Source organism: Rhinolophus ferrumequinum, chromosome 16 (genome assembly GCF_004115265.2).
Source record: "Rhinolophus ferrumequinum isolate MPI-CBG mRhiFer1 chromosome 16, mRhiFer1_v1.p, whole genome shotgun sequence".
In the NCBI taxonomy this organism is placed as follows: Eukaryota; Metazoa; Chordata; class Mammalia; order Chiroptera; family Rhinolophidae; genus Rhinolophus; species Rhinolophus ferrumequinum.
In genome coordinates, this window is record NC_046299.1 from 51819786 (window position 1) to 51847138 (window position 27353).

The following is a 27353-nucleotide window of genomic DNA, read 5'->3' on the forward strand; positions in this document are numbered from 1 at the left end:
TTTTATTTCCCTTCTCAGTATTGTCTACCATCTAGAGAAGCTATGAGCATTGATTGGATATATTAGCAAGCTCACTTTGAACTCTTTAGAGAAAGGTGTATGAATTGTGATGGAACTAATTAAATATACTAAAGGCAGATTCACTATCGAACAACAAAGTAATATACGTGCATGTTATCTCTGTCATGGGACTTGACAACCATGGAGCTTCTTCTTCTTGGAGAAAGACAGTGAACATGTGGTATTCTATTCTCAAGATCCTATGACAAAAACATATCAGGGTAGGAAGCCTTGCCTCGTAATACTTAATTTTTGGAAACTATGATAATTTCTTGGGAATTTTCTTCTTTTTTACTGCATATATTCTCATGAATATAGGGTTGAGTCACATGTAGAAGGAATAAAGATTTCCAAGTATTTCTTTATCTAATTTAAGTTTTGCTTTGTAATTTCCTAAACTGGCAATTGAGATACAGGACTAAATGTAATCAGGGTAATATTCAATTTAAAAGACAGTGTTTTGATCATGAAAATATAAGTAAATTTTTTCAGTCATGTTTTAAAGTTTCGCTGATGTTAAATTTTAATATTGATATTCTCTGTTGTTACATCAAAATTCTCCACAGATAAAAGCTTATAGAACATAAATTTGTATACTATTTTATGTGCTGACATTAAAAAATGTAATTTGGATCTAGAAAGTAACCAATTTTGTAGATGCTTAGAAACATAACATATTCATAAGTGATCATGATTCTGTAGTACTAGATAATAATTTTTTTAAATAGTTTATTAAGACTGACTAATTAATACTTTTATTTCCCCTTGAGCTACATGCTTTGAGTGTGCCTGGTTTAAATTCAGTCTTAGTAACAAACTACTTTTTCTATTTTCTACTAACCAGCACCATATTAACCTTTCCATTAATTTTTCCTTATTGATTCTAGAATTTCTTTTTACCATAAATCTGCCATAATTGATGATAGCATATAAACTAAGTAGTGATGGTTATAATAGTATACCTTATTACCTCCTGACATAGCAAAACTCTTCTGTTGGTGATGTTGACAGTGATCTGTTGGATTGCATAAAGCGCACAGCGTCTTGATGTGTCCCTTCCTGGGGTCCCTAAGTATTATAAGCCTGGCAGAATATATAAGAGCCATGAGTAGAATAGCCTCAAGTAAATATTGTTAATAAAATATAATCCAAGCATGGACTGACATCTACAGAAATTCAGTGATTTTTTAACTGCCACTGTTCTTTTGTTTGTTTTAGTTCATTAGACAGTTCTATGAAAACATAGGTTTGAAACTTAGTATTCTAAAGAATCAAACAAAGGGATGGCCAGTTAGCTCAGTTGGTTAGGGCTTGGTGCCACTAACACCAAGGTTGCTGGTTCGATCCCCGCATGGGCTACTGTGAGGTGTGTGCCCTCCTTTAAAAAAAAAAAAAGAATCAAACAAAAATAAATCCCTTTATCTTAACCGTTCAAGGTCTGTGGAAGGGTGTCAATGCTCTCAAGTCTAGTATGATGAACTAGACAAAATCTGCATTTTGTCACTCCCAACTTAAATTTTACCTCTATATTTGGAGCATGGATGAAAGGAAGGAATTGAAAAGATTTAAAAGAAAGGAAAGGTGAGCATTTTTTTCTTCCCACCAGCTCCGCTGTCCTACCCTCATTTTCTGTTTTAAATCCCAATCAGTTTCCAAAGCCACTGAGTATTGCCACTAGTGATCTGTCTGCTAATAGACCAATCCAGATGCCTCTAAAAATAACCAGTGTTTATTCATCAGGAAGTACCCTCTGTGGCATTGTTTATGATATCCTCGTTAGCTTCTCTGCAAATTTTAGATAATCTTTCTTTTAAAAAAAAGCTTTAATCTTTAAAATGAATTGGGCAATTTTCAGTAAGAAGAGGCAGCTTAGGAGGGCACTGGAAAATGAGATAAAAACTGAAGCTGGGCAGAGCACAAAGCAGAAGAGAGGATTTTTTTATATATATAGGTGATAGAAAATTGCATAGTGCCTGATTTAAATGACAGACCTGCTAAGAATTTAAAATGACAATTCTTGGGATAAAAAAGTTTCATGAGGCCTTTTATTATTCTGAAAAATCAGTTCAGACTGCAATGTGTTTTTAAATCGACCTTATCTTGAACTGAACTGATTAAAGGTTTGTATTTTTAGTAACTAAATAAAAATAAGGTACTTAAAAAAGCATGTTTCATTATGAAGCCTTTTAAAAGCTATATTAAAAATTGATTTAAATTAAAGTGAAGAAAATACTTCCAAAACCTAAATACAAATATTTTTTGTATTTTCATTCTCTGTGCAATAGAGTATATGCCAAGTGATGAAGACAATTCATCATTTGATCTCGACTGGATCATTTATTCCTTTTCACTCCGAGCAACACATTTTAATTTCCTTGTTTTATATGTCTAAGATATAATACTTCTGACTATAGAACAAACTTCTTTGCCATTTTCCACCCAGAGGATCGCAAACTTGTCATCTTTCTCTGACCAATAATGACTCTATCATCTTATAACACTAAGAGAAAGAAGTATTGAATTATGCTATCCAATATGGCACCCACTGGCCACATGTGGCTATTTAAATTAAAATTAAGTACAATTTGAAATTCAGTTCCTCAGTCTCACAAGTGCAATATAGCTGCTGAAGGTAGGAACTACCATCGTGGACAGTGCAGATAGAAACGTCTGCACCATCACGGAGAGGTTGATCAGCCCTGGATAGAAAGTCCACAGAGTGTATTCAGGACCTGTCGATTCCCAAAGAATTCTTCCAGATTTTTCTGAGATTCTTTACGTTCCTCACAAACATAAAGAATGCAGTGACTATCAGCCCGACTTTCCGTCACTAAGGTACTAAGTGAGGTCCTACTGGCTAAGAGAGCACCGTGCTGCTTAGAGGACAGTTTTAAAACAGATTAAGGGACACAGGCGAGATAGTCTTCTAATTCTCTTCAGTTAATCATTTATTCATTCAAAAGAGTATTTACTGTGTATTAGCTATGACCTCAGGCTTTGATAGACCCTGAAAACTAAATAGAAATGAGCAGAGAGTGTATTAGGAAAGAGAACGTGGGAGGGGTTCCTATTTTGGATATGATGGTCATGTAATAAGTCTATGAGGAAGTAAAACTTGAAAAATACAATTGTCTAGCCATGACAGAAAAAAAGCAAAACCAGCAAACAGGGAAACAAATTTCAAGCAAAGGGAACAAGAGTACAAAGGCCTCCAAACATGGAGGCACATAATGTACAATGTGCCTCCAGAACTGACAGAAAGCCAGTGTGACTGGAACAGAGTGAGTGAGCAGGAAGGGAGTATGAGGTAAGACTGGAGAGTGACACATCACATGCACGTCATAATTATGATGGGAGTTTCTTTTTGGAAAACAAAACAGTATAGCATGGTTCATTGGGGCACCACAGTTGGTATTCTTTAGGGGTAGGTGGACTGGATAGCATTGTTTCACATTTGCATCACCGACTTGTTAAAAATGGAGAGAGAATATCCTTTCATTTGGAAGACAATGCTGAATTTAAGATGTGTGATCACCAGTGACAATAAAAGCATAATTTGACATTTATGAAATGCTTCATAGTTTTTCAACATTTCAATACATTTAATATTCACACAAACCTTTGAGGGTAGGTAGGGCAAGTATTGCCATGTCAGTTCAACAGATTAAAAAAAGTAGGCTACGTGACTTGTGCAAAGTCACACAGCTAGTACATAATGAAGCCGGAACCAGAGTTCAACTCTCAAAGTTCACTCCTCTTTACTATATAAACTACACATCTTTCTCTTTCACATTCTAATGTGTTAGCAGAGGAGATTAGATTTCCAAATGACCTTGGAAAATGAGAAGTATCTTGAAATTGAAAAAAAACTGAAATTCACTAGGGTGAAACACAAGCCAGAATAATTAAGAAAAAAATAGCAAACTTAAATACAAGATCGGCAATGACTTGTGAATGTGGCAGAAAAATGATTTAGGATGAACATGCTATAGTTTTATGATAACAATAGAAAGCACACTGCTCAAGTTCATGGAAGCAGTATAAGCTGTGGGTAGCCTGGAATCGTGGGGAGGAGTATAATCCCTGGAGTGGGTGCTGGACCTGGCTTCACCAACTAGTATATTTATGACCTTAGGAAGTTACTTAACCTCTCCATGACTCAGTTTCTTCATCTGTATCATGAAGATGTAGTTACAGTACCTACTGCCTAGAGTAGCTAAGATTTAATGAATACTTTAGAGCTGTAGACATGGCTTATAGCTACATTGTATGAGCTTTCTTCTACTTCTCCTCCCCGCTTTCCTTTTACTCCTCCCTAATTGGAGACCACAATTGAATTCTCAGTGCTGAAAACTCTTGAGGCCCTTTCTGGAGATTTGCGGGCAACCTCAGGATGTGATAGTTTGGGACAGTCATTAAAATGATTGTCATTAGAAGAAAGATATTAATATTTATTAAGTACTTAGGATGTGCTAAGCATTGCATTAACCTCTTTCAGTTACCTTATCCTCCTTCATCCCCACAACAATTACTATTAACTTTTTATTTTGAAACATTTTAGACTTAGAAAATTCGCAAAAATAGTAGAGTTCCCAGACATCTTTCTCTTAACTTCCCTTAATCTTAACCTTTTACATAACCAAGGTATAGTGATCAAACCCAGGAAATTCATGTTGGTACAATACCAATAACTGAACTTCGGTCTTTATTCTGATTTCACCAGTTTTTCTTCTAATTTCCTTTTTCTCTTCCAGAATCCAATCCATTGCATTTGTTTGTCATGTCTCCTTACTCTCTTCCTATCTGCTACAGTTTCTCACTTTCCTTGTTCATGGTCTTGAAACTTTTGAAGAGTGCTTGTCAGTCATTTTGTTGAATGTCCCTCAATTTGGGTTTGCCTGATATTTTCTCATAATTAAGTTGAGTTTATGCATTTTCGCCAGAAATACCACAGAAGTGATGTGCCCTTCTCAATGCATCGTATCAGGGACATACAGGATGTCCCCATGTCTTCTTGTTGCTGATGTTCACCTTGATCACTGGGTTAAGGAGGTGTTTGCAGTTTATCCTCTTTCAAGTTACTAATTTCCCAGTGTAGTTAATAAATATCTTAGGGGTGATATTGTAGGGCTATGCAAATACCGTATTTCTCCCACTAAATTTTAACATCACTAAATTTGATCACGTAGGTCAAGTGACACCTGTTAACTTTCTTAATTATTATTCCTTTTGTAATGACTAAGTATCTTAGGGGGAGATACTTGTACTTTGGGACTATGCAAATACCCTGATTATCTTCAAGTTTTTGCCCACTAATTTTAGCATACTTCTCTCCCAACACCTTTTACCATAAATCTTTTCTTAGTATTATAGATGAGGAAATGGAGCCTCAGAGAGTTTTATTTACCTGCTCAAGGTACACAAATCCAAGTGTGTCATCCTCTAACTCCCTTGTAATTTCATCATTCTGTTAAGATACGTTAGCCCAGGTATAAGGGAGAAGAAATCTGACAGGGGGCAGGGGTGACTGCCAAGCTAGAAATATGTACGTAGCTTCGGGAAGACAAAATTGAGGTTTTAAGAAAAGTTTTTATAGTAGATGGGGATCAACTACTGAAGGCAAAAAAATGCCTCCCGAAGGCACATGAGAAATTTGGATTTGGTGCTCACTGCCAGTTATCCCGGAGGGAAAGAAAGGTTTTGTATGAATTGTGGACGTGGATACAAATAGAATAAAGTGCAACCATCTGCAAAGATTTATGTTGTATATTTGGGAAGTTTATTTCAATCTTGAATTGCCAGTTTTATAAGATTTAATTTGAGACATAAGAAAGTTTTCCTTGATTAGGTGACCAAAGCTCCATAAAAAAATATATCTTCCCACAGAGTTGGTAGAAGATAATAGTGGAATCTCATTCTTAATTTATTCCTTATACCACCTTGAAGAAAGATCTCTATTTAAAAAGCATCCAGTACATGCATAAGATGTTGCTCCCAAGATGATAAAGTGAATCTATTCCTGGAGTTTGCCTCTTATCTTTATTAAATATGAACTGTACTCAATCATAAGCAAAAATCCTACAGTAGTAAAAATATATGTGTGGTAAGGAGGTTGGGAGAATATATGTGAGGCATTTTAATTAAATGTATACATTTATTTGAGAGAATGAAGACGTTATTATATGGGAATTTTTTGGTCCTTTGATCTGTGACTAGTCGTTTCTGTTTTTTCTTTTTTCTTTTTTTTAAACTAAATTTAGTGGGGTGACAATTTCTTTTTTTTGTTTTAACTAGTCATTTCTAAGAGTGTTTCTCCAAAACTAAGGGCATTGTATCTGAGTGTGGGCTTAGTTCTGTTTTAAAATGAACAACCAAAAGTGAAATAGTCAGCATGTTTGAAAGGTCAGCAGCAATGGCCTACCACAAGTGGCTATTCTTTTCAGAAGCAACAGTCCTCTGGAATTATCGTGTTAGGTGTAGTAGAAGCTCAGCTTCATACATCTTCTGTAATTTCTTAAGTATTTAGGAAACAAGCAACGTGAGTATTTCACTAACGGTTGTCATACCAATTAACTTCCTGATGCCACTCAGATCCATTTCCCCTCTGGCATTTCCCTCTCCATAACTTTTTGAGACTTTGCACAGTAGTAGAAGCACTAACCAACAAACACAAACTGTGGGCAGTTTTAGAGGCCCACTGAAATCAGACATGAATTTTCAAGTTATCCAAAATCATTGAAAACATGATTCTAAAAATCCTACCAATAGCTTAGGAGTTAGACTTCAAGTCAAGAACATTTATGATATAAAACTTCATGGCCTGTGTGATATGAATGACAACATCAGGGTTTCTAGAATTAATTTATACTTTTTTTTTAACTTTATCATTTAAAAAAGTCTGTAGGAAACAGTTAATATCTCTCATTTTAGTTCTTTGAAAAATTTGGCATGATAACAACTGTATTATTTCTGGAGTCAGCATAATTATGCTCTGTAAACCTCTAAAATAATTCAGTATTTTGCTTTTTACAAATCTTTTATTGCAAATTTGAGAACTAACTGGATGTTTGCTGATATTAAGAAATTATTGTTTATTTTTTAAAATGTAATAGTTATGTGGTTGTGTTTAAGTTGTCTTTCAGGGGTACATACTAAAACATTTACAGATGACATTATATAGTATCTGGGAATTGTTTCAAAATAATGTGAAAGGTGGGTGGATGAGGGTGTAGATGAAATAAGATACATCATAAATTTAGAATGGTTACAGTTTGATGGTGGGCTCCTTGAAGGTTATTGTACTATTCTATTTACTTTCGTATGTGGTTAAAATTTTTAAATAATAACTCTTATTTTGAACATAAGAAGCTAAATCTTTAATCTACTAATAATTGCTTTATTATATAGTTTTGAGTTTTATTTGTTGTTTTCCTTTCTTTCTTTCTATTAATAGACTGATGACATTAAAGAGATAGCCAAAAGGACACAAGCTCTGCCAAAGGTGAACTCAAAGAGGCAGCGAGTCGTGATTTTCACCCAAGGGAGTGAAGACACTATAATGGCTACAGGTATATGTGAAAACTGTGTGATTAACTATTTATAGCAAAATTCTGAATTCTTTCTATTGTAATTTGCTTAAAACAGTGTCCTTTTTTTCTTCTTTTTACCACCTTCATTCATTTTGCTCACACACACACACAAAACTGTCACTGGCAACTACCAATCTGTTCTCTGTATCTATGAGTTTCGGATTTTTTTAGATTCCACAGGCAAGTGAGATCATACATTATTTGTCCTTCTCTGTCTGACTTATTTCACTTAGCATAATGCCCTCAAGTTTCATCCCTATTGTTGCAAATGGCAAGATTTCCTTCTTTTTTATGGCTGAATGGTATTTCATTTGTGTGTGTGTGCGCACGCATGTGTGTGTGTATCACATTTTCTTTATCTATTCATCCATCAAATGGACCGCTTAGTTTGGCTATTGTAAATAATGCTGCAGTGAACATGAGGGTGCAGGCATTTTGAGTTAGTGTTGTCATTTCCTTCAAATAAATACCCAGACTTGGAATTGCTGGATCATATGGTAGTTCCATTTTTAATTTGTTGAGGAAACTGCATACTGTTTTCCATATTTGGTGCACCAATATATATTTCCACCAACAGTGCACAAGGGTTCTATGTCCTTGCCAATACTTATTTCTTGTCTTTTTGATGATAGCCACTGAACAGCTGTGAGGTGATATGTCATTGTGGCTTTGATTTGCATTTCCCTAATGATTAGTGATGTTGAGCACCTTTGCATGGATTTATTGGCCATTTGCATGTCTTCTTTGGGGAAATGTCCATTCAGCTCTGTCCATTTTTTAATTGGATTTTTTGTTGTTATTGAGTTGTATGAGTTCTTTATATATCTTGGATAGTAGCCCCTCCTCAGACATATGATTTGCAAATATTTTCTCGCATTCCATACATTGACTTTTCATTTTGTTGGTGGTTTCCTTTGCTGTACAGAAGTTTTTTCTAGTTTAATGTACTCCCACTTGTTTATTTTTGCTTTTGTGGCCTTTGCTTGTGGTGTCAAATAAAAAAAAAAAAAAAACACAAATCGTTGCCAAACCAATGTCAGGGAACTTCCCCCCCCACCCCCCGCCATTTGTTCTTTTAAGAGTTTTATGGTTTCAAGTCTTACTTTTAAGGCTTTAATCCATTTTGAGGTGATTTTTGTTGTAAGATAGTGGCCCAGTTTCATTCTCTTTATATGGCTGTCCAGTTTTTCCCACCACCACTTATTGAAGAGACTATTCTTTCATCATTGTGTATATTCATGGCTCCTTTTTCATAAATCAATTGACCATATGTGTGTGGGTTTATTTCTGGGCCTTCTGTGTTGTTCCATTGATCTCTGTTTTTATGCGAGTACTGTGCTGTTTTGATTACCATATCTAGTGATATAGTTTGAAATGTATATTAGATGCCTCCAAACTTGTTCTTCTTTTTCAAGATTGTTTTGGCTTTTCAGGGTCTTTTGTGATTCCACGTAAAGTTTAGGATTGTTTGTCCTATTTCTATGAAAATGTACCTTTTATAGTTTTTTATTTTAATAAATATATCTACCTTCTATCACAATAGAAAAGATTTCATTTTCTAGAAGATGATTTACGAAAATTCAGTTGAGTAAATCCACTTTCTTTTAATATATTTGATATTTTGGAAATATTATCAGTCTAGAAATGTCTGTCCTGGAAAAGAAAATACATTTTATTTACCAAATACCTGTGTCGAATAAAATTAGTTTATCTAACCATGAACAAATAAAATCTAGAACTTCCTCAGTTTTAAATCTTAAGAAGGAGAACCTTGGCTTCTGTTTTTACTCAGCCATCTCTTTTATAGCACTCATAGAATAGGAATTTCATCTAGTCAACAAACATTTTATAGATTAAAATGATTATTAATATTGTCAATATGATGCTACCTACCATTAAAGCCAAAACACAATAAGATTAAAACCAATCACAGAATTAATGATTATAAACAGTAGCAATTATTACATTTGTATTTATTCAATACTCTGCTGAACACTGAAATTTAAGATATGAGTCTTAAAGATCTAACTCGGAAATAAAATTAATATATATCAATATATGAATACAAGGAAGTATAATTATACTTCTTAATTATTGATGCAGATTGTATGGGTTGTATTGAATCAGAGAAGAAAATCAATAAAGTTTGAAGGAAGATGTTAGAGTGGATATGAAGTAAATTTTTGTTGAATTAAATATATGAGGTTGAAAAGGGTCAAAGCAATAATCGTCAAATTTTGGGGAGTAGTGACCCTAGAATTAATCCATTCCAACTGTCTTATTTTAGAATTGTCTAAAGCAAGATTCAGAAATTTACTTCAAAAATATTTGTTTCAAAATAATTCAGTTAGTGGTGAATAGTGAAGTGGGGTTATAGATGAAATGAAATTGTGGAAATTGGGTCATAGGTATCTGGGGGGTGGTCATTATGTTATTACCTCCACTCATATATATGTTTAAATTTTTTCATAACTAAAGTATAAAGAACAGAAAGAAAGAGAAGTAAAAATTAAATTTTCAAATAAGCTTCAGCGATAGTAAGTGGTTTTCCCAAGATACATTGATATCTTTGCTCAGCCTTGAATTCTAGAAAGGAGGGCAATCTAGTCAGAGGATCATGTGAGCAAAGGCACCAGGTACTATATAATGTTTTATTGTTGTGACAGGAAAAGCCATGTTGTTAATTTGTACAAGAGAGAAAAGAAATAAGTCATGAAAAGATATCCCTGCGTTGATAGCTATCTGAATTGCTGTCTTCCTATAGTATGTGGCCTATGCCTGTATTAGCAATGAACACCATTTAGAAAAGTGAAAAACATGCAGACTCCTTATCTTATAGGGCTGTCGTACTGCCTTCAGATTCATAAAATGCTATTTGGTTGCTCTTTACGGAGACATTTATTTTAAGGCTTTATTCCAGATACGTATATTGTACAAGAGTCTTCCTCATTGTGAATTTGCACAAATTTCCCCAAATTGAAACCTTTAAAATTAGCCTCCCCTTCCTGTAACTGAGTTTCCTTGTCAACTCATTTTGTTCTTCATTAAATCTATTAAACCATTCTTCGGAATGCTAACCAGCAGGAATTTATTTGAGGAAAGACACTGACTAATCTTTGCTGTTTCTACTATACGAAAATGAACTTAAATTAGAGGATGCACTATATCTGCAATGCATGATAAATACAAGATGGATAGAGAATCTGTTCAGTGGTGTCAGCTACAAAAGCAAACATGATAAATGTTAATGCAGTTTTGAGCCTTGGGATAAGCTATTCAGTGCACAAGCATAGCTGAATCTCTTTGCTATGTTGTTATTCATGGCAGCCAAATAAATGTCAATAATAAAAGAGAATTAAAGATTTTCATTTCCCAGAGGCAATCCTCTAATACGGCTTGATCTTTCATTTCATTTGTAATTCGTTCTCATGTCAGGATGCAATCATTCGCCAGGCTCTGGGTGTCATGTTAAGTCATTTAATAATGATTAAGAACATAAAAATGCTTGGCCTGTGGGGCAATCCACAGAAGAGATGCCAATTTGTTATTGTTTTTCCTCCTTTCCTCTTGAATATGGATCAGCTTTTTCCCACCTCCTAGCATTAAAATACTGATGGAAGATGGGGAGGGAAAGTGTCCCTTAATTTACCAAAAGTGACATTCCAGAATGACACAAAGCAGTGCTAACACACTTATTAAAACACTAATTAGAAATCATTGTTCCTTAAAACTCACACTGTAGAGTATTTTTAAATGATCACTGCTAAGTTTGTGGCCTTTAGCAATAATATAACAAAATCAGTTTCCTTGGTTTTAATTCTAGAGCCCTTTCTCCTTTTGAGATATGGCATCTATAAACCACTTTGTCTTGTTTTATGAATGTAATTCTTTGAATTCCTCTCCTCTAAGTTGTCTGTGAATCTAAAGTCTTTCCCAGTTACCCTGTTTTTTTGGCCACCTTTATTTCAGTTGGGTGTGTATCCTCTGTATCCATCCAGCCCAGTGGTTTTGTCACATTATCAAACATGTCATTGTTTTCGTTGCTTGTAGGCTAATTGGATTCCAAGCTTTCGGGGCACATGGGGTTTGGGGGGAGCTCTGGAAAGTAATAAGAGTCAGAATCTGGGAATGAAGGACAGGATAGAAAAGATAATTCTGTCCATTTTGATCCTTTTAATAAATGTTGAATGAACTTGTTAGGTATGATGTGAGTCAGGTCAAGGAAATCATTTCTGTGTCTATAAACCTTAGAAAAGCTAAGACTAAAGGTTTTCATTACCTATTGGACAGCAGGTACTAATGAGGTCTTCATATATTAACACCTTATTATATTAGGGATTGTACTGAAAATATTTTATATATATGTACATATTCATATGCACATATACATAACACATACATACATATATACACATATGTCTATAGAAAGTTTATATTTCTCCAAGTTTCTGTATTAAATATATCACTAAATATTGGGAAAACAATAACACTTTTATTCTAAATTGAAAATAATACATTCCACGCAGTGGCTCTTATGAGGCAATAAGTCCACTGAAGAACAAATTGTAGACTTTTCTGAATACTTTCAGATTTCTTTCTGGGTTGTTTGAGTTGTAATTTCGCTGAAAGGGAGAAAATAGATGAGGTCAGAGGTTTTCAACTGGAAGACTGGTGCTATTCTATCAGAATCACCCCGTGGGCTTTTGGTAAATACAGCCGTGCCTTCATTAGAATTCCTTCCCCTCAATCTGATACATCTCTGTATGCAAGTTACACATCCTGGACAAGATGTATGAGAATGAGGGTGGAGGAGGCTAGGGGAAGAGAAGTGTAGGGTTGTGTATTTGTGAGCAAGAGCTCCCTTCTGCTGCCTGTCCTTCATCTCTCACTTTGAAAACCATTGAATTAGGTGATCTGATAATGTTGCCTCCAGTTCTATGGTCCTGTGGTATGATGGAAACAGAACAGTAATAGATGCTTTTAGCAGCTATGCATCTATTACTTCCATAAGTCAGGGCTTGATGAATGCTTCTCTTTCCCGATCAGTCAGAGAATCAAGGACCCATCCACTATGACAAGAAATCTACATATTACCTTAAATAGTCTCCCCACCTTTGAGGAGCTTATAATTGAAGATAGTCACATCCTAGTGCCTTTGTCATTTCGTTATAAGTAAATGGGGTTATTGAAGTTACTTGTCTTCCTGTTCCTAAGTCCTTAAAGAAACTTATCACCCCATTTGCTAGTTAAGTTTTCATGTTCTTTGAAAACAGCGCTGTCCATTACTCTATAAGATAAGGTCACTGTGATTTGCGATTCTGGTAGGCATAAAGCACAGAAAGTGCAATAGGAAATGTAAACTCTAAAGGAAAGCAATCTCAGCAGCTGGAAGAATAATGTCAGCACATCATCACAAGTCCTACTGCTACAAAATATTATTATAAATCATTTTGAAAATGTTTTCTCTACTACAGCCAAACCAACTTTAAATGATGATCTTGTTGGCATAGGTTGGTGATGGTGTGGATAGAACAAATTAAATAGCATTCTTTCAGAATGTATGTGTCTGGCATTCATAGAGAAAAGACTTCTCTACCAGGGGAGATTTTAAAGATTATATGTTTCTTAACTATGAATGTAAACAACTAGTTATTAACTCATGTTCCATTTTTAGATTTTTGTAACTGCAAATGTCAGTGTTCTTTAATTAGCCAAGTGGTCGAAAATAATTTAGAATAAATTTAATAAAATAATTTAAATAAATAATTAAAATAAAATAAAAATAATTTAAAATAAATGTGGAACAGTCACATTCCTAACAAAATAATATCTATGGGGCATGGTTTGTATGGTTTAGTGACCTCATGTCTGTCAAGAAATGAGACGTCTTTCAACTCCTACCTTTCTATCAAAGCTAGAAAATGGAAGACAGCCTACCCTAGGCAAAGTTAGCCGTATTATAGCATTTATTTCTGAAAAGACCTTTAAGTCAGATTTATTGAGGGATAGATTACGTGTCATAAAATGCACACATATTTTGCTTAAAAACAATGAACAACCACCATAATCAAAATATAGAATATCTTGCATAATTTTTTTTGAAGAATATCTTGCATAGTTTTTTTGTGTTTTTTTTTTATGCCTTCAAAATTGGTACTTTTCTTGAAGTGAACACACTTGTGTCACTACCACCAGATCAAGAAATGGAACACTTCCAGCACTTTCGAAGCCACCTCTTGAACTCCCCTCCTAATCATGATCTCCACCAAGAGTCACCATTATTTTGGCTACTGCTAACAATTAGTTTTGTCTCTTTTTGAAGTAGAATCACCCAATATATAGACTTTTTATCTTGCTCTATCCCCATCCTTTTTGAACGCTACCTTACTTTTTGACAACTCTAAGCGCTTGTATGTTCCCGGTCTCAGTCCTGGAATCAACCACTTCCTCAAGTAACCCACTTTCCTTTTATTGGCAAATGTTATTTAGAAACCCAGATCTGGGTACTAGGAATGCTCATTGCTCTTGAGTCTCGTTACTTCTAGACCCTCTTAGCAAATAGATTGACAATATATGTACAGTATGTATAATAGCCCTTACATACACAGCCATCTACATTTATTTCTGTATCTATGTGTTTATATTCCTGTTTAAAGTTCAAAGTGATACCTTTGATTCCAATCCAACAACACTGTTCATTCTAGCTTTCACCCTTTCCTTATCTATAACTTCTTCCTCTGACATTGAAAGGTCTGGCTCTCATTATCTAAAATACATTTACTTATTTATTCCATCCTAAAGTATTTTTTGAATTGCTTACCCATCCTCTTGTGGGAAACATAGTTTTTTTACTAGAGTACAGTGTTTGCTTATAGTTCTTTTGTCTCTAGGCCTACAATGTCTAGTCAAATACTGTTATCCAAAATAACTTTAGGTTAGTTCTTTTATTTCATGCAGTTTCATACAGCTGTATTCATTTATAACACAATTAGATTTATTTGTTAGAGCTTGTATTCCATTTTCATTGTCTTTCATATCTGGGTTGTTTTTTATAATAAGTAAAATTCACTCTTTATGGTGTCAAGTTCTGTGTGTTTTGACAAATGATTGGATCATGTAACCACCACCATCGTTGTGATACAGAAGAGTTCCATTTTTTGGTTCCAGTTTTCCAAAGTGATGGTATTTCTACTCCCACCAGCAGCATATAGAATGGCTTTTATTGTTCCACATCTTCGCCAGCATTGGCTGGTAAATTTTAGCCATTATAGTGGGTATGTACTAGAATCTCATTGTGGTTTTAATTGGAATTTTTCTGTTGTAATGAGGTGGGGCACCTTTTCATCTGCTTATTAGCATTTGCATGTCTTCTTTTGTGAAGTTCCTGTTGAAGTCTTTTGCCCCTATTATATTGTCTTATTGATTTAAAATTCTTTTTACAGTCTACATACAAGTCTTTTGTTAGATAAAGGTATTGCAAATATACTCTCCCACTCTATGGCTTGCCTTGTACTCTCTTTGTGGTATCTTTTGATAAATGAAAGCTCTTAATATAGTCCAATTTATAATATTTTCCCCATATGGGTAGTGCTTTTCATGTTCTTTTAAAGAAAATCTTTGCATTTCCCAAGCTCATGAAGTTATTTTCCTACTGTTCTCTTTTTCTAAAATTTTTATTTTTTACTATTTTCATCTAGATCCATATAGAATTAGAATTAATTTTTATGTATGGTGTGGAGTAGAGGGCATGATCAGTTTTTTCCCCATATGAATAATCAGTTGACCCATATTATCATTTATTAAAAGGAACATCCTTTACCTAACTGCACTAAATTAACACCTTTGTCACATTTCAGATGACCTTGTATCAGTGAGTCTTTTCCTAAACTCTTCTATTCCAGTCTTCTCTATGTTCTTGTACCAGTTTACACTCTCTTAATTACTTAGTTTATAATCAGTCTTTTTACCTGGTATGGTCTTCCAACTTTGTTCTTCAAGATTGTCCTGGCTTATCTTGGCCCTTTGCATTTTTACATAAATTCTAGAATGAGCTTGTTGTCATGCCCCCCCCCCCAATTTTTTTAGTCTTTACTAGAATTTTTATTCAGGTTATAGTGAATCTGCAAATCAATTTAGAGAGAATTGTCATTTTTACAATATTAGGTTTTCCAATCCATAGAGTATTTCTCTATGAATTTAAGTGGTCTTTAATTTTTCTCAAAATGTTTGTTGTTTTCAGTGTAATGGTCGTGTGTGTGTGCGTGTGTGTGTCTGTCTGTCTGTCTGACTGTCTGACTGTCTGTCTGTCTGTCTTTGGAAAGATTGCTATTACTTGGTTTTTGATGCTATCCATTTTTAAATGGCATTCTTTTAGATTTCAGTTTCTATTTGTTTTTTATTGGCATGTAGATTTTTTATAATGACTTTGTTTTCACTAATTAATTGTAGTAACGTATCTGTTGATTCTTTGAATTTTCTATGTATATAATTGTATCATCTGTGTATAGTAACAGTTTCATTTCTTCTTTCCCAGTCCTTTGTTTTTCCTTTCCTTTCTTACTGCACTAGCTGCCGCAGTAAAGCGAACAGGAGCACAGTTGAAATGGTTTTAGTGAGCATCTTTGTCTCATTCCCAATCTCAGGTGAAAAAACCTTCATCAAAAAGTATAATGTTTACTATAGTCTATTTGTAGACACTCTTTATCAGATTAAGGGTGTTCCCTTCCATTCATAGTGTGCTAATATTTTTGTTGCTGTTGTTAAGATTTTTTTTTTGATCATGAAAGAATATTGAATTCTATGAAGTAACTTTTCTGCATCTATTAAGATTACTATATGATTTTCTTCCCCTTTTTCTTTTAATGTTTGAATTACAGCTTGATTTTGCAATGGTAAACCACCTTTGCATTCTTAGTATAATCCCAATATAGTCATGATAGTCTGTTAATGTATCATTGCATTTGATTGAATTATATTTTGTTTTAAATTTTTATATGTTGTTTATGAGAGAGTTTGTCTGTAATTTTCCTTTCTTGTAACATCCTTATGAGTTTTGGTAGGAACATTATGATGACCTTATAAAGTGAAAAAGAAAGTGCCTTTTTCTGTTCTGGAAGAGTTTTATAAAATGTTATCTATGTAAATATTTGAAAGAACTCATGCATCAGAATAGTTGGGCCTAGAGAATGCTTTGTTGAATGATTTTTTTCATTATAGTTTCAGTTTCTTCAATTGAATAGGAATGTTCAGTTTTTTCTATTTCTTCTTATGCCAGTTTTGAGAAGTTGTATTTTTCTAAGAATGTGTCTAATTTGCCTAAATATTCAAATTTATTAGCCTAAAGTTATTGATAATATTCTCTCATCTTCCTAATTACTGTAAGATCTATAGTGATGTTTCGTTTTAAATTCCTAATCTTGGAATTAAATTTGTATTCTTTCTCTTTACCTCGATCACTCTTTCTAGAGGTTTATTTTAGTTTGGGTTTTCCAAGAAGTAGATGCCAAGATGAGGTTAGACATTCAAGAGATTTATTGAAGGAAACACCTGTGAAGGAAAATAAAGTGGGAGCCAGAGGAGACAGGGAGATCTGTTAAATTGTAGTACGGGTCTGATCACTGGGTTGAAGAGGAAAGGAGAGAAGGTTGGGCAGAAAGAGGCTTAGATTGCATTATAGTTAAATTTTGACAAGGCCAGTGAGGAGTCCTCAAGCCAATCTTGCCCATCAAGTAAAGTTGCTCACAGGAGCCCACGTCTCTCAGAAATAGGTCTCCATAGCATGCCTGCTGTGCTCATGGGAAGCATGGCCTCAGCAGGGACAGTGGTTTCAGAGCACAGCTGGGACCATCAGTCAGTTGTGCTCCAAATGGCAGATCTAAGAGACACGTTTTCATGGCCACCACAAGGTTTATCAATATTAATAGTCTTGTAAAGAACCAACTCTGCTGTTCTCTATTGTATGTTTGTATTTTTTTTTCTTCCATTTCTGGTATTTACTGTTTTCTAGCTTCTGTGTTCCATATGTTTAATTTGCAAATTTTGATATCTTAAAATTTTTTCTATTCAAAATACTTTCTAATTCCTATTGTGATTTCATTTTTAATCCATAAATTATTTAGAAAGTGTTGCTTAATTTCCAAATATCTGGAGATTTTCTTATTGTGTATGTTTTTATTTCTGATTTTTTATTTTATTTCATTGTGATTAGATATGCTGAGTGATTTTAATTCTTCAATGTTTGTTGAAATTTTGTCTTCTTGCACACCATATGGTCAACTTTATACATGTTATTTATGCATTTGAAAAGAACGTATATGTTGACATTCTTAAATATGGTCTTTATGTGTACTTAAGTTTGTTGTCCATCATTTATACTTTTGATTAGTTTTTGTCTGCTTGTTTTATTGGTCGAGAGATGTTCATTAAAGTATCCTGCTATGATTGGGCTATGATTGGGATTTGTATTTGTATTTGTCCTTTTGGTTTTGTCAAATTTAGCTTTATGTATTTTAACGCTATCTTAGTACATGTGTGTAAGTTTAGAATTCTTATATCTTCCTGATGGATTGAATCTCTTATCATTTTGAGATAGCCTTCTTTATCTCTAATAACGCTTCTTGGCTCAGGATCTATTCTATCTATACCAGCTTTCTATTAGTGTTTACATGGTATATCTTTTTCCATCTCTATACTTTCAACTTCCTATATTCTTAAAGATTTTTTTTTGTAATCAGCTTATAGTTTTTGTTGTTTTTAAATTCATTCTGACAATTCTTATCTTTTAATTAGAGTCCATTTGTATTTAATAAAAATTTATCATATAATTGGATTTATATCTTACTCTTTTTATTCTGTACGTCTCACATGTTTATCTTCTTTTTTATCTTTTTTTCCTGTTTCTTTTGGATTGATGGAGTATATTTTATCCTCATTTCCTTCTCTTATTAGCTTGCAATTGTATATCTTTTTAATGTTTGTCCTAAAGGTTACAAAATATGTCTTTGACATTAAGTCAAATATAAACTATAACTTTTGCCAATTCTCATACAATTGTAAGATCTTAAAACATTTTCATTCCATTTAAGCCTTCCCACCTTTTGTATTATTATTTTGTATTCTTATTGTCACCTTAATTCTACATATATTTTAATGCCTTGTGACAACAAAGTGCTATTATTATTTTGTGCAGTTGAATTTACTCTTTCCATTGTTTTTCTTTTTTTCTTTTTTGCATTTCCATGTTTTCATCTGAATAATTATGAATTATTTTGTAATTTTTCTTCTGCCTAAACAACTTCTTTAGTGTTTCACTCCATGTAAGAATGCTCTTATTTTTTGTTCATTGAAATTATTTTCATTTTGCCTTTCAATGAATATAGAGCTCTACACTGACTGCTATATTCTGAAAGGTGACCTTTCATTATCTTTTGGGTTCTCTTCTTTTTATTGAGAAGTTAGCTGTTCGTCTTATTCTTGCTCCTTTGAATATAATATTTCCATTTTCTCTGGCTGATGTTTAGAATGTTCTTTGTCTTTAACTCTGTACTTGGTACTGTTTTCCTTGTATTTATCCTGCTGGGGGTTTTAGAGCTTCTTAAATCTACGGTTGATGATTCTCATATGTTTTAAAATTTTTTCAGCCATTATCTCTTTACATGCTGCATCCCTCTCTTTCCAATTGAGACTAATTACATATATTTTAGGCCTTTTTATTGTGTCCCATATGTCTTCTATACTCTTGTATTTTTCACCCTTTTTTCCCCCTCACACTTCAACTTATATGTTTTGCACTGACCTGACAGTTAGCTCACTAATCCTTTCTTTTCTGCCTTGTCCAGTCTTCATTTCAACACATCTATGAGTTCTTTATTTCAGCAATGACATATTTCATTTTCTAAATTGATTTTTTATTGCAGTTCTATAGTGCAATCCTCTACTTTGTCATTTATTGTTTTAACATGTTAATCACAGTAATAATAAATTGCATGTCCAAAAACTATAATATCTCAGTTTTATGTGTGTTTGTCTCCTTTTCTTTTGAACTTATTTCTTGGTTTACTTGATAGTTTTCCATTAAATGTTAAACATTGTTCGTAATAAATTTATAGTGTTTCTGTTGGTGATATTGTCTTCTTGTGGAACACAGCTAGATAGATCAAAGATAGATCAAGGACTGAGCCAACTCAAGCTTGGGTTGCAGTTTTATAAGGCTCCACCTTTTTCTAATTTGTCCCCAATCCTATGCTATAGCTCTCCTGACATTGCAGCTGAAATGTTAGGGTATTTACTAGGCTCCCCACTCCATGGTGGATTCTGTTTGGTGCTATACAGCTGCCAGAAATACTACTCTGCTCTTTAGAGGCCTTCTGCTTAGTGTGTTGGCCTCTTATCCTGCTAACCTTACGAATTTGGCAAATACTTCAAAGGCGAAAACCCCTGAGTGTCAGGCGTACTCCACTGTGTTCCCCTTCTCTTCATGATCATGACACCTCAGTTCTGACTGCCTTGGCAACCCCAAATTCCAATTTTTGCCAAAAGCTCTGTTGGTTTCTCTGCCTCTTAGGAAGAGTTCATTGTCTAGATCTTCAACCTTTCACGAAGCACTAAGACTTTGCAAATGCCCTGAGGAGAAAACATTTAGAAAGTCAGCCTAGCTCTTTAAGGTTCTTTTCTCTCAAGGATCTCGTCCTATCAGGTCTTGGTTACACTGGCAGCTCTCTCATACCTTCATTTATTCTTTCAATGTTTTTTATTTGTGCAGCTTTTCTAGTTTATGGGTTAGGACTTAGTTTGTTACAAGCTATGGCATTAGAGCCTAAATTTAAAGTTCCTAGTCAATATTTTTTTATTATAAAATAGAAAAATATGTGGCCCAATAAAGTTAAGTGGGCTCATCTCTTTAATATATAAGATTGTTAGCTAATTTAGCAATACTATTCTCCGTAACCCACTTTGAAAATTGCTGGATTAGGTAATTTCTCCAATATCCCAAAATTAGAGACTAAAACAGCTAGATTAGAAGAACCCAGCTTCTTGAATCCCATTGTAGTCTAATCTGTTCTATACCATGTTGCCTCATTTACTTACAATAGTGTTTCTCAACCAGGAGCAATTTTTCCCCTCATTTTTGGTTGTCACAAGTGGGTGGATGGTGGAGGGTGGGGGAGTTCCATTTGCTTCTAGTGGATAGAGACCAGAGATGCCACTACACGTAATGCACAGGGCATCCACCCACAACAAAGAATTATCTGGCTCAAATTATCAGTAGCGCCAAGGGGAAAACTCTGGCTTATAGTGTACCTCAGAATGTATATTTAAACGATCACTATCCACTTTCTCGTTACACTTAACCATAAGATCAATACTGATAGACTTTAGTAGGGTAAATCTTGTAGGTATACATCCAGAGGCCCTTTGACCCAAGAAAGCATCCATATATGCTCTAGTCCATACTTGGTTAACTATGTTTCTCAGAGCTTCTGCCAAATAATCTTCAATTCTAAGACTTCTCCTTAGTTAGATTATTTCGAGTGGGAAAACATTCTGATGTGGAGGTGTGTATACATATCTTATAAATGCATTTTGTGTATGTGAATGGATATCTAGATGATACATTTACGTACATACATATGTATATACTATGTTTCCCCGAAAATAAGCCCCCGTTAAGATCGTCCGCCAGACAGACTCATTTAGTACGTTATGACGATGTTCCAGAAGAAGATGACATGACTGTATTTGAATGAATGTAGATTGTTGTATATGAAAAAATAAGACATCCCCTGAAAATACACCCTAATGCGTCTTTTGGGGCAAAAATTAATATACGACCCGGTCTTATTTTCAGGGAAACACGATAATATATATATATTTATACATGCACACACACACACATTAGCTTAAATAGTTCTTAGAGAACATATCCATCTTCTTTCAAAACTCCAGTTAACCAATTTCTATAACTGAAAGCTCTTGAAAATAGAATACAAATGGATATTTATGTAAGAGATGTATTCCCCAAACGTTTTTCAAAATACTTGTATGTAGTGAGTGATTCTTCTGAAATTCAGTGAGACTCCAAAATCCATTTTTTAGAGCATTGCAACTTGGTGGCACATTTTTACTTTGGCTGAAACACTGCATGCAAGTTTTCAGCTCAGAGAAAAATCTTTGGAGGTGTAGCAGAAAAGTTGGATTCAGATAATTGACTAGCAAAATTTTCCTCAGTTAAAAAGAACAAAGTGGCTGCCCATTGAATATTAAAATCTGTACTTAAATGAAGACTTATCTGCCTTGCTTTATTCCTTTTAAGCTTTAGCCAAGATGGTTTATCCTAATTAAACTTCTTTAGAAGCTCACATCATTTTTGATTCATTGATTTTTAAAGTAGTCCAATAGAAGCCAGCATTACTAAGGATTTCCCCCCCCCCTTTGTTTAATTTTGGCCCATAAAGTTTATTTAGATTTTCTCTGCTTCTATGAAGCTATTTTAAGTTCTTATGTTTAGAACTTTTCTGGTTTAATAAACAATCTAAAGTCTTAAGAAAATGTCCTAACTTTTTGTCAAATTAAGAATTTTGTACTTAGCCATCTATTCATTTAGCATAATAAACTTTGCCTGCACTCAATCATTTCCTTTAGTTCTAGAACTCTGCCCCTTACCCACCTATGACAAAGGAGACATTTTTTTTAATGTTTTGTGAAGATTCAGTAGATTTACATGGTTTAGAATTCAAAAGATGTGGTAATTAAGGCAGTTCAGCTATCCAGTACTTGTGAGGAAGTAAGCAGTTTTTTATTATTGGGATGACCATAAAACTTACCATCAAAATCCAGATACTTTTGAGAGTAAAAGGGGGTGCCATTAATTATACTAGGGCTCTCCTGGGCAAACCAGTCCATATGGTCATGCTAATCATTATAGATATTTAAACAAAGGTATTTGGTAAAATGAATTCTTGCATTGGTTGAGGTTTTGGACTGTGTTACTTCTAACATTTCTTCCAATTCAAAGATTCTTGATTGTGTTCTAAGACTATGTCAGGTAATATTGAATTTTAAGAAGTCTAAGAATCTCTACTCTCAAGCAGGAGAAGTTGGAGAGCAAGACTCTGATAGATAGTGAAGTAACAGTACAAATAAGTTTAAATCCATATGGTTTTATTGAGTGCCTACTACTATGTATCAAGAATTGTGATCAAGATAGATAAGACGAAAACTCCTTTACTTGAAATGTAGGAGAAACATAATCCACAGTACAGTATCAGAAGTGGTACACGACTTTAATGAGCTAATTATCATGGAAGAGCAGAAGAAATAAGAAGTTGGGGAAAGTTTTGTGAAAACAAAGGAAGTGATGTTTCAACTAGACTTGAAGAAGACTACAATTTTGGCAAGTTGAGATTACAAAAGAATGTAAATTAATGGAATAAGATCAAAACGCAAAGCGGCCTTAGAGGGTATGACCTATCACAAAGAATGTCAAATATCAGGGAGAGAGGCGGGGTTAGCATGAAATGGTAACTTGTGATAGGCCTTTGAATGCTATGCCGGGCAGTGCCTGACTAAGTGCTTAAAGTACATACAGAGAAGGAAGAGATCATTTGGGCTGCAAAACATTCTGTGAATGGTTTATCATAATTCCATAAAAGAAGGGAACTACACTTCTATCTGTTTATAAGGCCTTGTTTCAGAGGGAACAACAAATACTAAATATGGAGATCTTTTTTTTTAATTAAATGTGAAAGAACTAAAGCTGCAATAATCCCGCTAAAAAATATTAGTGATGAACGATCCCGTGAGGTGAGAGTGAGATGAATTTGATAGGGTTAGAAAAATTGTAGAGAAAAAGAGCTGTATATAAAACATAAAAGCTCCAGGGAAAATGCCTTAGAAAATTAATAAAGATTGGCTTGGCTTAAAAATGATAAACAAAGACTAATACAAAAGGCTAATGAATTCAGTCATGGGGAAAGTTTATACTAAAGTGCTTTCTAAAAGAGCTACTGGACTGACTCTTATGGTGCTAAGCATTTTTTCCCCTTAGATTAAGGGAAAAGATTAGTAACCCATTAATAAAATTTACAATTGATACTAAATTAGGAGATACTATATAGCTATTAATAAAATGTTAGAAATTCTGATGATATTGGACGTTAGAAATGGAAGTTCAAAATAGTGTTTAAAATAATCTATATTCACCCAATTTTTAAATCCACATAGAAGCAGCAGGCAACGTTAGAGAAATGTCTCTATTTCTGGGAATTATTCCTGGTTTAGGGATTAATTGAATGGTAGAGTCACCTAAGATTTAGAGCAGAGGCATATGTCTTCACTGAAGCTTCTACATTTATACAGTGTATAATGTGAGTATATTCTATGATTCAAAGTGGATTTTTTATGAAATTTTTCAGGTACATCTTTGTGATTGAATTTTCAATAGAACACTGTTCCTTCTGTGACCCACATTTTAGTAAAGGAAGTGTTTTAAAATTGTCTTATTCCCTCTAGATGTTGTTTAAATACCTGGAGGTTATCTAGGTTTGAAGGAAGGAAGGATGAGGAACAATGGGTGGAGGCCTGGACAAAATTGGTCTAGTTCCCTGGAACAATTAATTATATGGATCCCTAGCAAGGTTTATATTTCTGTCTAAACTGCTGTTTAATCTGAATATGCCCATGAGTCCTAGAAAGTAAACCATAGCCTTGACTTTGTGTGTCTTGCAGTAGGATTTACCATTTTATTTCTACCATAAATTAGAGATTGTAGCATGATTACTGTGAAAGATCAACAGTGCTATTTGTTAGGATCAAATAAACAGTAGTTTTGCAGTCAGCTATTCTGGGATCTGTTAAAGCATTTAGACCTTAAGCCCTCATAGCAAATCCATATAGATTTAATCTTTTTATAGCCTTGGCTCTAGCTACTTTGAGAATTTGACACAAAGGGTAATCAAAACAGCTTTCTTTTGAAATGGCCTCAGGTTTATCAATTTCTATTTTTACAATACTCTATAAAGGATTTCTATACAGATTTCTCTTATGGGGTATTTTATAAATATATATAACAGTTTTGGAAAAAAAGAAATTCGTATATATACAATTTTTTTAACCGTAACTGAACATTTGGCTGCCATAAACTTTTAGAAACCTGCTTGTTGTTATGTCAGCATACGAAGTAGATCATAATGGAGGTCATTAGGTTTCTTTGACACATGATAGCAAGAACCCAACCCAGCATGCCACTTGTAAGCTTATCTACAAAGCATAGAGGCATTTGTCACCATTGACAGTACTGACATTTAATCTGGGATCTGTTTGCAACTCGGCTTTCCATGTGTTAGTATGTATTTGGTGGTCTTGATTCGGCTTCAAAGCATAGCTAGATATTTTTTCCTTTGAATTATTCGGAATTTTACCTAACAGGAGAATAGAAATATTAAATAGATATTTTGGGGATGATAATTTTTCTCCAGATGAGTTATGCCAACCAAAAAGGTACTGGGTGTTGACCTCTTATGCTGTTTCTATAGTTCCCAAGCCAAAGCTGTGATAAATTAGATTATAGTAAATTAGATTAATGGTCTAGGAAGGCAGCATAGTGATTTGGTTAAATAGGTAAGTCAGGCAAAGCAGAGCCAGCGGGGACTGGAAAAAACTTAATCCAGGTGAGGCAGATGATGAGATAAGATGTTCTGGATACAGAGGTTGGTAGCAACAATTTAGATATACACCAATAGGGATTTGAATTAGAATGGTGGAAAGCTGATGAAAAAGAAGGTTATAAGAATTATCCCATATATAGGGATTCAGGACCTACTATGTTCCAGGCACTGGGTAAGGTACTGTATACATGGTGGTCTCTATATTCAAGGAATTCACAATATGTGAAATATAAGTGTAAAGAAATAATCACAATTCATTGTAATGAGATCTATAATAGGTGAATGTTTAAGGTGTTAAAGACCTAAGAAGAGGGAGTGACTAACTGTATGGAGAAGTCTAAGAAGTGTTTTATATAAGGTTTAACATTAGATGGTTATTTGAAGTTTTCAAGGCAAAGAAGACAGAGAAGAACATTCTAGACAGAAGAAATAGCATGTGCAAAGGCATAGGCAAGAAAAGTAGAGCATCGTGCATTGGGGGACAATAGATGAGTGTGTCAACATGTGTAAGCTAAGCGTATGTACAGGAAGCTAGAAAGATACAAAAGAATCACAATGCTAAAGGTAAAAGACATCATGAAAGAAGTTTTAATGAAATAGGATTTAGTGATGATAGGAGAAGACAAAAATGACTCTAAGATTTTGAATTTAAGTGACTAGAAGAATGATAATACAAAGAAATGGAAACTCCGTATTAAGAATTATATAGCCTATAGATACTTTTCATCTAAGTAGACATAAAATACCTAGGAGGTCTTTTTATTTATTTGTGAAGAATAACATTAAATGTGTTATATCAATGAAATTCTGAATATCAAATGCTCATTAAAAGATTTTTAAAGCCAACCAGCAACCTAAAATTGATTGTTGGTCATTGGCATAGTTTCTTTCAAAATTACAAACTGTAAAAGAAAAAAAAAATCACCTGAATGAGTGTTTTTCTTAACTCAGAAGGAAAGAAAAAAAATTTTAATATATATAGGATAACTGAAGAAGAAACAGAATAGCTGTGAATGTTCCAAATATTTGGTTCTAAATAATCAAATTAATTCCTCTTCCATTTGTTTTAAAATACTGTTGTTTCAAGAACTGCCAATTATCAGCTAATGCTGGAAGTCTATAATTATGTGTTAATATATGACAAGGCTGGCAGTCTCCACAGAAGACTGGCACTTAGCAGAATGTTTGAAGCTGCTGTTGATCCAGTGAATCTGCAGCTCAGAAATTTCCTTAGCAAATAACTTCTATTGTTCAAATTACATATCCATTTATGGAAACAAAACCTACTGGGTATAGGGAGTGTTACCTGAATGATCACAGAATAAATGGTTAGAAATCCGAATCAGACTTCAATACTGTGGGTCCAAAAGGGGGGTTGCCTGGGCACGAGGAAGCAGGAAGAGGTGGCAGTTTACTAAGAAGCACAAGGAGATTTTTAGCAGTGACGGATATCTTCATTATCTTGATTGTGGTGACGGCTTCATGAGTGTATATGTATTCAAACCTCTCAAATTGTACTCTTTAAATACATGCAGTTTATTGTATGTCAGTCATGTTTCAGTAGAGCTATAAATAAAAGAAAAGAATTTAATCTTAGAATGATCAGGTATAATCGTTTGAGTCCTGTGCCATTACCCTATTTTAAAAAGTTAGCCATTTTTAAAAATAAATACACAATTTGAAGCAATCTAGGCTATCTGAGTTGTGATGAATTGAGTGTAGTGATTTTTTAACTAGAGTCTTAAAGTAATACACTTTATTAAGATACAGATTTGTGTATGTGTGTTTGTGAATCCGTGCTGATTCTGGGTAATTATTTTTCTCAAGAGTTGGTACCTGTGGACTGGATGTTAACCTAGCTTTAAAGCAGCTTTTAGAATATCAATACCACATTAGTTTGAACATTTTTTCCTTGTGAGAGATGCAGCAAGATCAGTGTCTCAGCTGCCCAAGGTCACAGTAAATGCTTATAATAAAAAAATTTTTTTTAACCTTTGTACACTTTTGCTTTTATTAATGAGCTTTTCTTTTAGAAACAGAC

At 34.0% G+C, this 27353-nt stretch overlaps 1 protein-coding gene and 1 non-coding gene across 4 annotated transcripts in view; both read left to right on the top strand.

Annotated features, from left to right (window-relative positions):
• Positions 1–27353, top strand: part of ADK (adenosine kinase) — a 449806-nt gene that overhangs the window by 370579 nt on the left and 51874 nt on the right. For all 3 annotated transcript variants that reach the window (XM_033130725.1, XM_033130726.1, XM_033130727.1), the window contains exon 9: positions 7514–7628. In XM_033130725.1, the coding sequence (XP_032986616.1) occupies positions 7514–7628 (115 nt within the window). The remainder of the gene's footprint in view (positions 1–7513; positions 7629–27353) is intronic.
• Positions 1346–1419, top strand: TRNAS-ACU (transfer RNA serine (anticodon ACU)). Its single transcript has one exon. It is a non-coding gene; the product is annotated as a tRNA-Ser (tRNA).